The sequence below is a fragment of the Osmia lignaria genome, chromosome 3, assembly GCF_051020975.1.
Source record: "Osmia lignaria lignaria isolate PbOS001 chromosome 3, iyOsmLign1, whole genome shotgun sequence".
NCBI lineage: Eukaryota > Metazoa > Arthropoda > Insecta > Hymenoptera > Megachilidae > Osmia > Osmia lignaria.
Genome location: NC_135034.1, coordinates 7,388,978 through 7,405,191, shown reverse-complemented (window position 1 = coordinate 7,405,191; position 16,214 = coordinate 7,388,978). Strand labels below are relative to the sequence as shown.

The 16,214-nt window shown below is 37.1% G+C and overlaps 1 protein-coding gene across 2 annotated transcripts in view; it reads right to left on the bottom strand.

Annotated features, from left to right (window-relative positions):
* Positions 1-4,214: 4,214 nt before the first annotated feature.
* Positions 4,215-16,214, bottom strand: part of Tpst (tyrosylprotein sulfotransferase) — a 129,439-nt gene continuing 117,439 nt past the window's right edge. Inside the window, exons 5-10 of one of the 2 annotated variants that reach the window (XM_034326017.2) lie at positions 8,942-9,075; positions 8,036-8,144; positions 7,148-7,342; positions 6,466-6,719; positions 6,110-6,307; positions 4,215-5,699 (exon numbers count right to left, since the gene is read on the bottom strand). In XM_034326017.2, coding sequence (XP_034181908.1) covers positions 5,591-5,699; positions 6,110-6,307; positions 6,466-6,719; positions 7,148-7,342; positions 8,036-8,144; positions 8,942-9,075 — 999 coding nt within the window. In that variant the 3' untranslated portion in view covers positions 4,215-5,590. The remainder of the gene's footprint in view (positions 5,700-6,109; positions 6,308-6,465; positions 6,720-7,147; positions 7,343-8,035; positions 8,145-8,941; positions 9,076-16,214) is intronic. The other variant, XM_076692783.1, reaches the window with a different exon arrangement.

Below are 16,214 nucleotides of genomic sequence, written 5' to 3'. Positions count from 1 at the left end.
TTTCCATTCCTACATTCCTTACATCGCTTCATCCCTTACATCCCTGCATTCTTTACATCCCTACATTCCTTTCATCCCTACATTCTTTTCATCCCTACATTCTCTTCATCCCTACATTCCCTACATCTCTCCATCCCTTATATTTCTGTATCCCTTACATCCCTGCATTCTTCACATATTTGCAACATTTTTATGCAAAATCGTGCAAAATTTAGTTCCCTTTTTCGCCACCAGAGGGCGCTGATTCGACCTCGAAATTTTAGTTCACATTTTTGCCGCTAGAGGGCCAAAAATTGAGCATGATTTAGTTCCTTTTTCCAAAACCAGATGGCGCTGATTCGACATCGAAATTTTAGTTCACATTTTTGCCGCTAGAGGGCCAAAAATTGAGCATGATTTAGTTCCTTTTTCCAAAACCAGATGGCGCTGATTCGACATCGAAATTTTAGTTCACATTTTTGCCGCCAGAGGGCCAAAATTGGTGCATGGTTTAGTTCCTTTTTCCGAAACCAGATGGCGCTGATTCGACATCGAAATTTTAGTTCACATTTTTGCCGCCAGAGGGCCAAAATTGGTGCATGGTTTAGTTCCTTTTTCCGAAATCAGATGGCGCTGATTCAACATCGAAATTTTAGTTCACATTTTTGCCGCTAGGGGGCGCTGTTTTTCGAAATTTTCGCGAAATTCTAACTTACCTTTACTTACCTTTACTTACCTTTATTTACCTTTACTCGAAGCAGTCTTTATAATATATTTATTATAAGGAATGTAGGGATGAAAAGAGTGTAGGGATGTAAGGGATGAAGAGATGTAAGGAATGTAGGGATGTAAAGAATGTAGGGATGAAAAGAATGTAGGGATGTAAGGGATGAAGAAATGTAAGGAATGTAGGGATGAAAAGAATGTAGGGATGATAAGAATGTAGGAAGTTAAGGGATGAAGAGATGTAAAGTATGTAGGGATGTAAGGGATGAAGCGATGTAAGGGAGGTAGGGATGAAAAGAATGTAGGGATGTAAGGGATGAAGATATGCAAGGAGTTTAGGAATGAAAAGAATATACAGACGAAAAGAATGTACGGATGAAAGGAATGTAAGGATAAAAAGAATGCAGGGATGTAAGGGAAGCTGAAATATAACGGACCGGGGGATGTAAAGGAATTCCGCAGGGATTCGGGGCTGGGGCCCCGGTCTCCACTGCACGCGGCCCGAGGGATGCCGGCATCGGGCGTGGCCCCCGATGTCGGCGGAGTTTGGCACATGGCGGAGGGTCAAAGCACCCTCCTTACTGCCCTAGTGCTGGCCACCGTGGTGGTTTTAGTGGGTAAAAATCCCACACTACCTCCGGCCCCTCCCCAGGGGGGCTGAAGGTGTCTTTCTGAAGATTTCCACCACGTTAAAAAAAAAAAAAAAAAAAAAATATGATATTTAAGGGTTGCAGGAATGTAAGGAATGCTGGGATGAAAGGAATGCAGGGATGTGAGGACTATTGAGATGGCCTTGGCCTGTAATGAGGAATAAAATTATATAAATAACTGAAAGAAGTAAAATAAATGGGGTCCACGGCTGAGACTCAGAAGAGGGATATAATCATAAATGTTATTCCCCTTCGATGAGCTTATTTAATAAGCAAAAAAACAGAAATGAAGTAAATTAAATAAACTATGAAAAAAAATTATACTTATTGTGCCCTCTTCATACGGACCTGATATCATATTCGGGTATTAAGGAGCTACAATTATTTATTATAAAACAAACTTGTAAATAATTAAGATGTTATTCACTCACAAACAATGAAAATAATATATTTGTAAATCGCAAACGATTTCCAATTAATTACAGTTATCAGTTGTCACAAAATCTGTTTATTATTCAAAATTACTAAAATGTTTTGGCTCACATCATGATTTAAATAAAATTGCTAATTACAAAAGAATTAATTTGTTACTACTTTGTTAAAAATATACACACAATCAATTACAAACGATTTACAAACGAAATACACTAAGAAACATTAAAAATAATCATATTTTATAATTCCTTACGGTTAGCTGCATGTAGGTTACTAAAATATTATCGTGGCGGGGTTCTGAGGACCCCGCAGCTCTGTCGATGCTGCATACTAAAACTATCTGTCTTGGGGTTCTAAGAACCCCGAGCACCGACGATTCCATATACCTAAATTATCTTGTCGTGGGGTTCTAAGAACCCCGAGCACAGGCGATTCTGTATACCTAAATTATATTGTCTCGGGGTTCTAAAGACCCCAAGCGCCGACGATTCTGTATATCTAAAATATATTGTCTCGGGGTTCTAAAGACCCCAAGCACCGACGATTCTGTATATCTAAATAATATTGTCTCGGGGTTCTAAGGACCCCAAGCACCGACGATTCTGTATACCTAAATTATATATTCTGGGGGTTCTAAAGACCCCAAGCACTGGCGATTCTGTATACCGAATTTATACTCTCTCGGGGTTATAAGGACCCCAAGTACCGACGATTCTGTATATCCAAATTAGAATGTCTCGGGGTTCTAAGGACCCCAGTAAGTAGCGAAATATAAGACCTAAAAACGAACAAATCGAGAAACTTACTTGTTCGGAATAGTGATGGGTTTGAGCGGATCTAGCGAAATATAAGAACGAAAAACGAACAAATCGGGAAACTGACTTGTTCGGAATAGTGATAGGTTTGAGCGGATCTAGCGAAATATAAGAACGAAAAACGAACAAATCGTGAAACTCTCTGTTCGAGGTAGTGATGGGTACGATCGGATCTGTAGCGCATGCGCACTACAATTATTTATTATATAACAAACTTGTAAATAATTAAGAAATTATTCACTCACAAACAATAAAAATGATATATTTGTAAATCACAAATGATTTCTATCAATTACAGATAACAGTTGTCGCCAAATCTGTTTATTATAAAATATTACTAAAATGTTTCGGCTCACATTATGAATGAAATAAAATTGCTAATTACAAAAGAATTACAGACGAAATACACCACGAAACATTAAAAATAATCATATTTTATAATTTCTTACGGTTAGCAGCATGTTGGTTGCTAAAATTTTATCGTTGCGGGGTTCTAAGGACCCCAAGCACTGTGGATGCTGCATACTAAAATTATACTATCTTGGGGTTCTAAGGACCCCGAGCACCGACGATTTTGTATACCTAAATTATATTGTCTTGGGGTTCTAAGAACCCCGAGCACCGCCGATTCTGTATATCTAAATATTATTGTCTTGGGGTTCTAAGGACCCCGAGCACCGACGATTCTGTATACCTAAATTATATTGTCTTGGGGTTCTAAGAACCCCGAGCACCGACGATTCTGTATACCCAAATTATATTGTCTTGGGGTTCTAAGAACCCCGAGCACGGCCGATTCTGTATATCCAAATAATATTGTTTCGGGGTTCTAAGGACCCCGAGGCTCAGATGATTCTACACACCGACAATATGGCATCTGGGGTGTCAGGGACCCCGAAGCACATTGTATTTTATATATATAAGATAACTGAGAAACGAAATTAAGTACATTCAATAACTAAAATGATAGAAGAATTTAGGTCAATTAAATAAATAGCTGAGGAAAGAAATTACGAGTTTTAAATAAATAACTCAGAAATGAAATTGGGTAAATTAAATAATAATTTAGTTGCTTTTGTCAAATGATTTATTTACCAAAGTGCATGAAGCGAATACAAGTTTGTCAAACAATTATAATAATAATTGTTCAGTTTTGTGCTGGTTTTGATTGATTTAAAAAAAAAAAATAGAGTCAAAGGAAGTGAAAATTGTTTTTCCAGATGTTAGTTTGAGGTGCGGTAATAGAATGATTGTAGAGCAAATTATTTTTTGTCACAATTATTATTTATAATTCTTAATGATGTGCTAAATTATATAATATGTAATAATTAATAATTATTCATGTTTTTTTAAATTAATTTTGAATATCAATATTGACAAAATTACGAAATTCCACAAAAAAATATTCAAAAATTGCTATTGATTATTGCTAGATGGCAATAGCGATATTGTTCCTGTTATCGCGAGAGTTGAATAGAACAGAATCAGAATTTACAATTAGTAATTTTATATCATTATAATTATCAGTAAAATTGTGAAAAATATGTAATCATATTTGAAGAATAAAATTAAATTATTGAACGAAGGATGTATTAATCAAGACTCATCATAATATTAAAATAATTTAATCATATAATTCGATAGACATGAGTATAGTTGACACGAATGACATAATGCCACATTGAAGTTGTTGCATTTGTATCAGGTGCCATTTGACAAAACCTAATAACACTGTTCTCAATATAGTTACAGCAAATTCTTGCAGCAACACTTGCTGCAGATCATTTATCGACAGTCCATAACAAAAACATAAACCGAGAAAACGGTTCGTCAGATAGATAGTTTCATTTTGAAATGTTAATTCACCACATTTTTACATGTTTTGATAGCGTACAAATATAATTTCTCTCGCCCGAAGCCAATTTACAAACACGTTTGTAACAATTTAACACAGAACAGAACAATTTTCGCCAGTTTTGAAAATGACCCTAGTTTAGAAAACCAAAAAGACAAGAAAAGCACGGTACAGACTCTTTTCATTACTAAACAATCAAACAACTGGCGAGTTTCAATTTAATGAATCACCAATAATAAGTACCACACATGAAGGCATACTTTCCTTTCATACAGAATATAACAGAAAGAAATTCATTTTCACCAAGATACCAAATATAGTATAAAATCTTTAGCTCGCATCATTTTCAATATTTGTCAGATCTGTTACAACAAAATGTACAGAAATCGCAGATACCATTAGAGAAAAGGGACCTCCATAATCTGTATTTGTACCTCCATAATCTATATCCTTATCACTGGCCATTTGAGTGAAATGTAGAGAAACTGTTCCAACAGTAGCATGTATCTAACGATTTCCATCAATGATGAAACATTGCCCACTGTATGCAGATCAATTTAATAAGTAAAAATTGGAAGGAGTATCGAGGAGGAGATTGAGTTATCAACCATTGAAAGCTTAATGGATAAATTCGTTTTCTAGATGGTAAGGTGTAAAAAAGAAAATGGAAACAATCAGAATCTCTCGCACTCTTTCGCTCATATACACAACGAATCAAATTGAATGCTCTTCGTCGCACGGTCCATCCAAACGAGCAAAGCTAAATCACACAGTGTAACCGTGAACGATTAGGTACACGGTATGAATCGAAGTAAACGTCTATCGGTTAAAATATACAGAGAGAACAACCATTTTTGCAACAGCATCGGTTGCCACGCGTATATACACGCTTAATGCTCAATCTTAAACTAGACGCGTCCCTGTTGTTCGCCAGGTAACAGTTAGTCGTTTTCGAGTCCCTCCGTGGAAGCGGTCGAGCACGGCTTTTCGAGTTCAAGAAGGATTTTCAAACGAAGAAAATGCTCCTTCTGGTTATTTGTTAGAAACTGGCTCTTCCAGGACCGTCGTTAGACGTCACAGAAATTGTACAGGTTCAAAGTCCGCATGCCTAGGGGAACATGTATCCTAGGTCACGCGTTTGGAGCGTTGGTAGCTTCGTCTTCTTTGCTCAGCTCTATTAGCTTCTCCAGGGAGAACTGGCGTGCCCTGGCTGCCCAAACTTCTCCATTTGCTAGCACCCTGAATAAAGAAGTAACAATATTAAATGATAGCATGAGTGAAAAGTGAGGGATTGGGAGCTCTAGACTCAATGGCAAGAGAAATAGTGGAAGTAGGGATATCAGGAGTGCAGTAGTTGGGGGCTTGCGTTTAAAGTTTTGAGAATTCATCAAAACGAGGGGGGCAAAAGGTGGCGCCTCTGGTATCGAGGAGGAGAACTGTAAGAGAACTATCGGCAAGATCAAGGAGTTCTTTTTTAACACCTCACAGTAGATGGCGTCACATATATACAGCAGTCTCTTGGAAATTGACAAATTTTTAACATTTTAAAAACCTTTCTTATATTTAATTCTTTAATTAATTAGAAATATCTTGTACGTCTGATCAAAGGGAATGCTAATTAAACGTAGCCCGATTACTCGGCTACATACCGTCTCGTGTTTTCGCTAACCAGCCTGTCCGGCGCTCCGTAGACCGGCGGATTAGCATAAGGATCATAGCCGAGGACAGAAAGCATCGGCGCGATGTCAGGCATCTCTCTGACCACGTCGTCCGGAATGTGGCCCACCCACTTGGTCAATGCCTCCAGGTTAACCGGCTTTATGATCTGATCCGACGACCTCTCGACCCTGCATACCGAAAAATGCAATGGAATTTAGTATCTGCTCACCACGCATCAAAGCATACGATTATTTTAATTCAATATTTTCACTTCCAGGAATTTGAAGTGATCTTTGTTAACGATAAAAACAATTTTCTAATCTTTTATGAATGGTTGTTTCCTTACTTGCTTAATGGCACTCCGCCTGGTTTATTAATGAACTCCTCGTGATGCATCACGGACTCGTTCCAAGGAACGTCGAGGAAGTTCAAGATCTTCTTCATCCATTGACGAGGGTGTAGCACCAGTTGCTCGTACGGAACCATCAGACACTTGTCCGTTCCTATTTCCTTGCATTGTCCGTACATGATGGAAATCGCGTGATTCCATTTGATAAGAGATTGCCGATAAGACGACAAATCAAATCCTGTTATGGTGACCTGAAAGACATTGTAATTATGTATCAATAAGGCCTAATAAAATACCGTTTTAAATTATAAATTGAAAAAAAGTGATGGACTCTTTGCCTTACATTGAAGAATAAAACAATATCCGATTAAACTTGCAGAGAAATCGTTGATACTAGAGCTTAAAAAAGAAAGAAAAAAAAGAAGCGATTCCCTTCGATTTACATACATAATTCTACGATCCGACGTTCCGTTTTTATCATCCTTTTTGCATTAGAGGAATACGTAAATTCCCGCTGGTCTTTTTTTTTTCCTATCCCCCACCTCTTCTCTATGCAAAGAGTACGTCGCGTTTTCATATTCGCGGATGAAGTGGGATAAATTTGCATGCATCAACCGGAATGCCCGTTAAAGCCAGGCTGGCGGTCGCTCGATGGTTCTTCGATCGGATCGAGCCATACCTTTCTCGAGATAATGGAATGCACGGTGGCACGACCGTCGCGGATCATGAAGATAAACTTGGCATTTGGGAAGAGATCGAGAATGTAAGAGCCCATCTTCAGAGTGAGGGGATCCTTGTTGCACAATCTCGGAGCTGGCTCCGCGTGTCGCGCTATTATCTCCAGGCAGAAAGCTGCTATCGCGCTGTCCATCACCTGGTTAAATCGTTCGTTTCCAGATTAATATCGTTCCACGAAATGTCTCACGAATAATTGATCGACGTTTGATTTACATCATTCACTTTGAGACGGTGCTTCGAACGTTTCACTCACAATCAGTAATGAAAATTAATGAAACATTAATCAAATGGTACACTCGCGATCAAATGAAACTTTTATAGGGAAAATGGCGATATAAGGGAAGCAAGAATTCATGAAATGTTAAACCTCAGACGGCGGACACATAGAAAGGCAAAGACAAAGATAATCAAACAGCCACGCTGATATAACAAGGTTCCAATTTAGCGATTTCTTTGTTTAAAGATTCTAAAGCGAAGAAGCAATATTTTATCATGATATTTTTTAATTACCCCAACGTTGCGTTGTACAAAGCCAAGACTTGAAAATTTAGATTTTAAAATCTTATAAAAGATACATTTATGTAGAAAATTTGTTTACAATTTTTCCTAAAAAACTTTCTGTACCACGTTAGGTATACTTCCCTGGAATATGAATATTATAATCATTATGTGTTAGGAAAGTATGAATTGCTTTTTCTTGTTTCACTTCTATTCCATCAGCAGTGCTCTTGTCACCCCTGTTGAGCTTTACACTAAATAATGGCCCTAAGAAACCATCTATGGTACTATTTTAAATGTGGAAATCTTAAGAAGGATTAGGCTTACTCACTTCTTTCGAAATACCCGCTTCCGAAAGGCGGAGATTTTCCCTCTCGGACTTGAGCCAGTGCATCCTCATTTGGAGAATCCGTGGTATCACTCTGGTTTCTTGGCCGCATCTGTCATGAAAGAAATTCTCACATAAGCCATCTTCTACACAAAATTAATACGTTGACTGCCGGAATGAAAATACTCGCTGTAATAAAACATATTAAAACTCTAATTAATAAAAATAGAAATATTTAATTTTCAAATTTCAAGCTTTCTATTCCTTATCTTATATTATTATTATAAAATAACAGCAACGCAATTCAAAATAATATTTTTCTATTCTTTTCTTTCAATTATTCAAGTATATTTAATTTGTACTGTTCTACTGTACGAAGCTAGTAAATTGACAATCGGGCAAGGCAAAGTTAACAAGGTAATCCTCTCCACACCCACACATCGGTCGGCTTTCTAGTTTTACAGAAGTTTAATTAATAGATAGGTCTGCTTAATATAATGCACCAAGGCTAAGAGTACATATTATACAGGGTATTCAACAAAAGGTGGGCAAAATTTTAAGGGGTGAATCTAGGGATCAAAATAAGATGAAAATCAAGAATAACGAAATAGCGTTTGCGGCTTTGTTTTCCTGTAATTAATGTTTAAAAGTTCGAGTAAAAAGCGCCTGAAACCTGCAACCCGCCCAGCACCGACGACCGAACGTCAAGTCAGCAGGGGAAGGTACAGTCATAACCAAGAATCGAAGCCGAATGCTATAGTACCGAGAAACAGAATAGCACGAGGTAAGTTTCTCTTATTCAACGATTCTTGGTATAAGATAAGGTGAGGAACAACCAATTAGACCCTTATTTTCTCTATCTGCCAATTTACCAGCTTCGTATAGTAAAAGAAGGTAAATGAAACTCACCTGACATCAGGATGTGCGTCGAGCATGGCGCGTACCAAAGTAGTACCTGATCGTGGTACACCACCGATGAAAATTAGCGGCATGTAACGATCGTAGGTGTACCTTTTATGGTCGAATGGACCAACCACGTATTTCTGTAAAATAGAAATAACACTGTATTAATAGCTGTTCCTATTATTCAATAGATACTACAATAGACTCTTGTTATAATGGCAAGTGTTACGTAAAAATACCCTGAAGATCTCTACACCACTGGATAGATCACGAAAAATCGAAGTGAAAAGTTCTGTAGCATTTTTCGATGGGATCAGTAGTTCAGCCACATTTTGTTGTTGAAAATTGAAAAATTGAGCAATTAGCGCGCAGCTTGAGTGGCAAGACCCGCGGAGTAGGAGACTAACCCCTTCTGCCGCCGACGAGCCGCGCCGCTAAGCGTTGCGCTTACGCATGCGCCGCTGAGTGTTGCGCTTACGCATGCGCCGTTGCACGTCGCATTTACGCATGCGCCGAGAGTTTAGTGGAGACGGAATTAATTAATTATTTAAATAATTCAAACGTTGTTTGCTATTGTAAAGATAGTAATTTTATGGTTTTTTGGATATGTTTGATATCAATCTCTACTACAGGATACAGACGAAAATTGTACGCGTACAATTTATCAAACTGTTTAATAAATTGAAACAACTAGGTATGACCCACTAATAGATCAGCGAACCGTGATGATTGGTCAATTTTTCAATTTTCAACAATGACATGTGGCTAAATTACTGATTCCATCGAAAAATGCTATAGAACTTTTCGCTTCGATTTTTCGTGATCTATCCACCGACAATAAAAGAAATACAAAACCAAATTTTTATTCACTTCAGAAACTTATTTAAAATAAAATATTATATTGCAAATTTGGAGTTTTCTATGTTTTTATTGATAAAGGATGGCTTTTATGTAGCATATTTGCTGTCTACTCTTTAAATTCTGCTATAATTTCACCGTAAGTCTGGTATTATTTAACGATGATCAACGTTAATAGGATATCGGATGGAGGATCGAAAGTTTCCTTTAGCCACGTTTAAGAGAGCAGTTTACCAAGCGATTCTTATAAAATTATACAGGCTTGATTAAACTTTAGTTACCAACCACTCGTCGTTTGTTCTAAAATATCGTCTTCAGGAACAAGAACCTCGAGCCAGGATCAATAACTTCGAAGTTTCGTTATAGGAATCATCGATTCCTTCTAAAACGTTCGCGATTCGATCCAGGGAAAGTTTAGTTTCAACGATTTCTCAGACTATCATTTATTCAACTTCCTACTTCCGTGTTTTTTCAAAAATTGAGTCATGTATTTGTCATTTTATGCACACTCGTTAGAGACATTAGGCGCATGTGTCAGCAACTGTGCCACATTTGTTTTCCGCGAATAAAAATGAGAAAATAATGAACGTTTGAACAAACACTCGTAAGAATTGTGCCATGAGAAATGAAGCAAATTTATCTTCAGAATTTTTTCAAATACATATGTATATCTCTTTACATACCAGATAGGGTCAATTAGGGGTTCCAATACATATCTTTTCTATGCCATTCAGTAACTTAAAATGCATTGCTTAGTAGTTTTTTACATGCCTTATTAAAGACCGAAAATGTGGATAAGCGGGACCAAAATTTTAACACGTACAGATTGGAATTTTATTCCATCATTCTATTTTTTGCTCATTAATGAAACGATAAGATGTAAAAACCCTTCGGTTGAACGTGAAAATTAATAGTCCCTCTGTATGGTTTAATTAGCCGCAATCAATGCGAAGTAGGATAACATTTCAACTGACACCGAGCTCGATTAAGCAAACATTATATCAAGAACTTTATCATCCGATCGAATGGTCAATGCATTTTCCATGATTATTAATAAACGCTGACCACTAGCGTTCATTAATATGGTTCACAAATTGAAATTAAATTATACCGTATAATTTCCTGACGGTCTATATACTCGTGAAATCCTGTGGCTATTTGGTTTCTACAAATAAATTTCAAGACAAATACTTTGCTGTACTTAAAAAATATTACAACTAAAACTTATTAAGTTTCCCTTCAAATATGAAAGAGGAATAAGAAAATCAATATTAATATAAAAAATAAATTGATTCGTTGGTAATTACCAGGGCTGCATTTACTTTTAGGCAAAATAGAAAAGAAAAGCCCGCATAGAGATTCTATATTTAATATCTAGAATATTTTACATACGACTCCTAGTGATTTTAATTAAAAATTAATAAATAAATCAATAAGAAAAAAAAGGTCACGAATTTAGGTGCTACTATAATAAATAAAATTTGCATGGAAAATAGGAAAACTTTACATAGGTTTACAAAAGATGATACCGAAAAGGTATAAAACCTACCCACACCCTTTCGATGTCCAAAAACAGTGGTAGAATACGTTCTGTAATTAGCATTTTTTGCACGTGAAATAACGTGCCACCCTGCGTCCACAATTTTTGTTTTTCATGCTCTAATTTGGCAAGAGACGAATAAACCAGCCCCTGAAATTCAGCCTTCGTGATTTATATTAACAGTCGCACAGGTTTCGAATAAAAAAAGTTGGTAATTAACATTTCAATTGATAAGTCATGTCGCTTTAATTATTACATCGATCGCGTTCTACTTTGATGAAATTAATTAACCGCGATTTAATTGGAGGCACCGTATATATCCTCAGGAAGTGGATTTCAATCATGATTTCAAGCTTAAACTCGCGACGTTTCGTTTCTAAAAAAAATGCTGTAGATTTTTCTAACGTGCGACGTTATAAGCGTCGAGGAGAATTTTACGACGAGCGGGTCAATTAGCGACGGGATTAAAATTACAATGACATGGAAATGAAGGGTAGACTTCATGATACGCGTTTATTGTCCTTAGATTAATGATATTTTGCCTTTTTAAATAACTCTCTTTAATATATTGAAGATTGAAAAAAGAAAATAAAAATAAATTATCAATCTTCCTAATAAAATAAATCTATTAAAAATAACAGAAGAAATGTTTGTATAATAATTTAGAATGTAATAAATAAATGAAGATATCGAAGAAACACATCTTTGCAAAAAGAGAGCTCGTAAATACATCAACCAGACGTTTTGCAGATAAATCGGGCGACAGGTTAAGTCGGAAGCTTTATTCTTCAGAAAAATATCTCACCTCCATAAAGAAAACTCCCGTTTTCTTGAATAAAGACGCGTTCGCGAGTGAACGTCGTGGTGGCACGCGTTTTACGATTTTTCACCGGGCAGGCATCCCGGTTGAAAGGAAATAAGAGATGAAAAAGCAGGGCACATTTCGTAATTAGTATTCCCGATGCAACGGGTGCGAGAGAGGGGTGGTTTAGTCCTGTCAACCCCTCCATTCTCTTTTCGCTTCTCGCCAAAAGCGAACGGAGAAAAGTACGCGTGAAACTCAACCGACGCGATTTATGTTGCACGGAGGGTGAGCTCGACAGACACTCGTTTCTCTTCCGTTCGCTCCAGTTGTCGGCTGTAACCTGCGAACCTTCCAGCGTACACGTATTCACGCGTGTTGCTTCTTCTTGTCCCTCGCTTTTTTTTTTTTTTTTCTTCTTTTCTCGCTTGACGACACGACCGGGAAGGTCGCAAAATATAGGAGCGAGAATCCAGGGTGTTGGGGAGGCTTTTGAGCTGAGCGGCTGCGATTTCATCCCTTTATATCAGTGTTTCCCAACCGTTTCTAAATCGCAACCTCTTTTCACGATAGTGAAAATAACTTAGAACCTCACCCTTTCTCGCATTCTTTTTTATAATAAAAAATCACTATTGAAAAATGATCATGGTAATTGCTAAGATTAAAAAAGGTTAACGTAGAAGGGTTAAATGACTCTAAATAGGGTGTATGAACGGATACCTTAACAAATTGATGTGCTAGATAAATTTTCAAAATCTCATTCAAACCTGAAAAAAAATTTCTGATCTAAGCCCCTACTCTAAAATTAATATTCACAATAATAATTTTTATCATGGGTAAGACAATGAAGAAATTAAACAAAAGAAATGAAATTCTATAATTGAAAGAAAGTCTGAACTCTCAGATATAAGTAGTAGAGTACCGATATAGTCGGACAAGGAAAGACAGACGTCGGGCAGTAGTAATTTTCTTATTGGACAGCCTGAAAGAACGAGTATTAGTCGGATTATTATTAGCTCGATCATCGAGGCATGAAGTGGACGTCGTCTCACGTCGTTTCCACCAGTTCCCGGGAAAATTTCAATGGAGATCTGGAGCTGGAATTGGGCTAGACGTAATTAAAGTAACGCCGTCCGGACTTTATCGTGCGAATTAACTTCATCCCCCCTTTTCGTTTTCTTCTGTCGGGTTCGTTTTCAACGACGAAAGGTGACGACGATTAAATTTCCCCCAACTTTTTTCTCCTTTCCCTCCGGAAATTCCACTTTAATTTATCGAACACCAGATCCTCGTAGATTCTTTATATCGTTTTGAAACTTTGAAATTCTTTCTAACTTAATGGGACCTCGTAAACCTATCTAATTGCTGGTTTAAATCATCTAACTCTTTAATAATGTTTTATATTTCATTTTTAATCTTTTCTACTTCGAACATCTATGGATACAGTGCGTCTAAGTACCGTGTATCGCCGACTCTTCGGACGGATCTTTGGTATAGGAAAACGAATGATCGATCAAGCTCGTATTATCTTGTTACCTTTGCAGAAAGGGTTAACAGTGTTACCAAAGAGGCAGCGTTACTCGTCGGAAGCGCTGCTCCTTGATTTCTTAACAAGCGCCACTGGAACCAGGAACAAAGAGATTACTCTCAAAGGGTAGGTCGTCGCATTAAAATCCATGTTGTCGTATTAAAACGCGACTCTAATTCCAATAGAGACGATGTGTCAGTAGTGAAACTTTAAAGGGAACTCGATGGAAGATCGATCCGTAGAACAAACATCTTTCGTTGCTTCTCTGATCACCGGATACGTTTTCCTTTCCAACGCCTTATCGCTTTTCTATTTTTCCACCAAACGGAAGACGAATGTCTCTAATCTCGTCGAAAGGAAAACACTCAGTTCGATTATTCCCGGGGAGTAATAAAAGAGCTGTGTTTCCATCTATATCGACGAACAGAAACGTGAGAATAGAATCGAATGAATTGAGAGACAAATAATGAAATATCGAAGAAAATTGTATGTTTCCGAGAAGTTGGGGTTGCTAGTAAACACGTCAATTTTATCGGTGGTCAAATTAGTGGAGGATCGATTTTTGAAATATTATTTTCCATCAGAACAACGTTTTACTTCGCTTCCAGGATGTTCGATAAGATCAAGGAAGTTCTTAATCGAATTTCCATCGCTGTCCCATTATGAAAACAATTAATTACTTTGGACAAGGGACGCGCTGATGAGACATGAAGGAAAATCGATTCGACGACAAACAACATTGCATATTATATAAAGATATAACGACAACAGAGATGACTTTCGTAGTGAAATAATGAATAACTGAAGGAGAAAAATTTTAAAAAAATTCTACGTTCATTATTGAAGGAAGTAGAGCATATTTAAAATACCAGTATTTGCAACAGGTAAAATTGCATAATATCAAAGAGAAATTAATGAATTGTTACATTTCATATTCTCAGTAATAATGAAAAATAAAAAGAATCTGAAACTTTGATGTAATTGAAAAATAATACGAAGTAACGATTTTGTTACCGTACAGGTAATTAGGAACAGTTCTACTTATTTTTATTAAAAATAATTCATTCATTTTAGCGAAATAACTCAAATGTCTTTATCTGTAGATGTACTTTGCGCGCGTTAAGTCAAGTTGCATTCTATCAATAATTTTATATGCTCCAAAGTAAAGTTTCAACCATTTTTTTAGATACTGTGGTATTTCAAATATGCTGTACTTCTTCTATGATATTAATTTCCTAAGGTACCAACTGGAAAGTTAAAATTACAAAATTATCGTATTCTGAATAATTACAATTATAATGTACTCTACCTCCCATGGCCATTTCCATTGTTAATTGTTAACAAGAGACGAGAAAATCCTGTCAGGACTTTGACAATTGTACACGAGTCTCTATGCATGGGTTATGAGGAAAGTCGGTACCCTAGCACTCGCTATGAACTCATATTGTGGCTTAGAAGAGGCCAGAAATTTCCTTGGAACTTTGTCTATGCTATGGAAACTTTGAAATTGGATTTTTGTTCGTCGAGATTAGTCGCGATGAGGATACGTCAGCGTCACCTTCCTAGAGGAGAAGCGTCGGACATGGAACGAACCAGAGAGAAAATTGCGATTTAATCTTGACCCTCGGTCTTAGCCAGCTAATTGATCCACTGTAATCGCGAGGATACCGTTTGCGAATCGATCGATCGGTCAAAATCTGCTTTTTCCCTGGCAACTTTGTGCCCGTCCGTGATCGACGAGCCACGCGTCCTTTCAATCTAACAGCCGGAAAAAAGTAACTAGAAAAAGCTCTTTGCGTTAAGAAAATACCTAGCCATCGAGGAATCTCTTTTATTTAAAAATTCGAGTGACTAATTTTAATCAAAGTACAATTTACCAAGCTCTGACGTTTGAGCATTAAATTTCTAATATTCTCATTATTGACATAATGCCAGTGTTATTCAATATTATTAATTAATTCATTAGCATTTTGTTGGATAGATCAACCGTATCCAATGTCAGTTACTCGTGAATGAAATTTTTATTACTCTATATTTTTTATCTAATCCTTAATCCAAAAACTATTTTAATGCATTAATAATAATTTATTCCCCTCGAGTGGAGAACCCAACGAAACGGGTAAAACTAGTTGGAATTTTCTCGCATGTGAAACGTATCAACTTCTTGTTCGTGGCTACAAGCAAGCATCAGGGAATGAAGCATACGGTCCTCGCTAATTTCCGCTTTTCGTGTCTCTGACGAAATGTTACCAACATTCTTCGGGTTATAGTTGTTCACGATCGTTTGTTTTCTCGTATTGTTCGTCGAACGCGTTATTTCATCCATGGAAACAGAGACACGGACAAAGTTAGTGGAACTCGTTTGTCCGAATGTTCGTTTGGGTATCGCACGGATTGTTCGAGAGCACCCCCCGACTGCGTTGGTTACGGATTATTTGCAGGACAGTTTCACGAAAACTAGGATAAAACTAATTCGTAATAGATGGCTGCGGGAGTTCTCCAAGCTCGGCTCGTAAATCGTCGACACCGTAATAGCGTAATGCATGCTGTG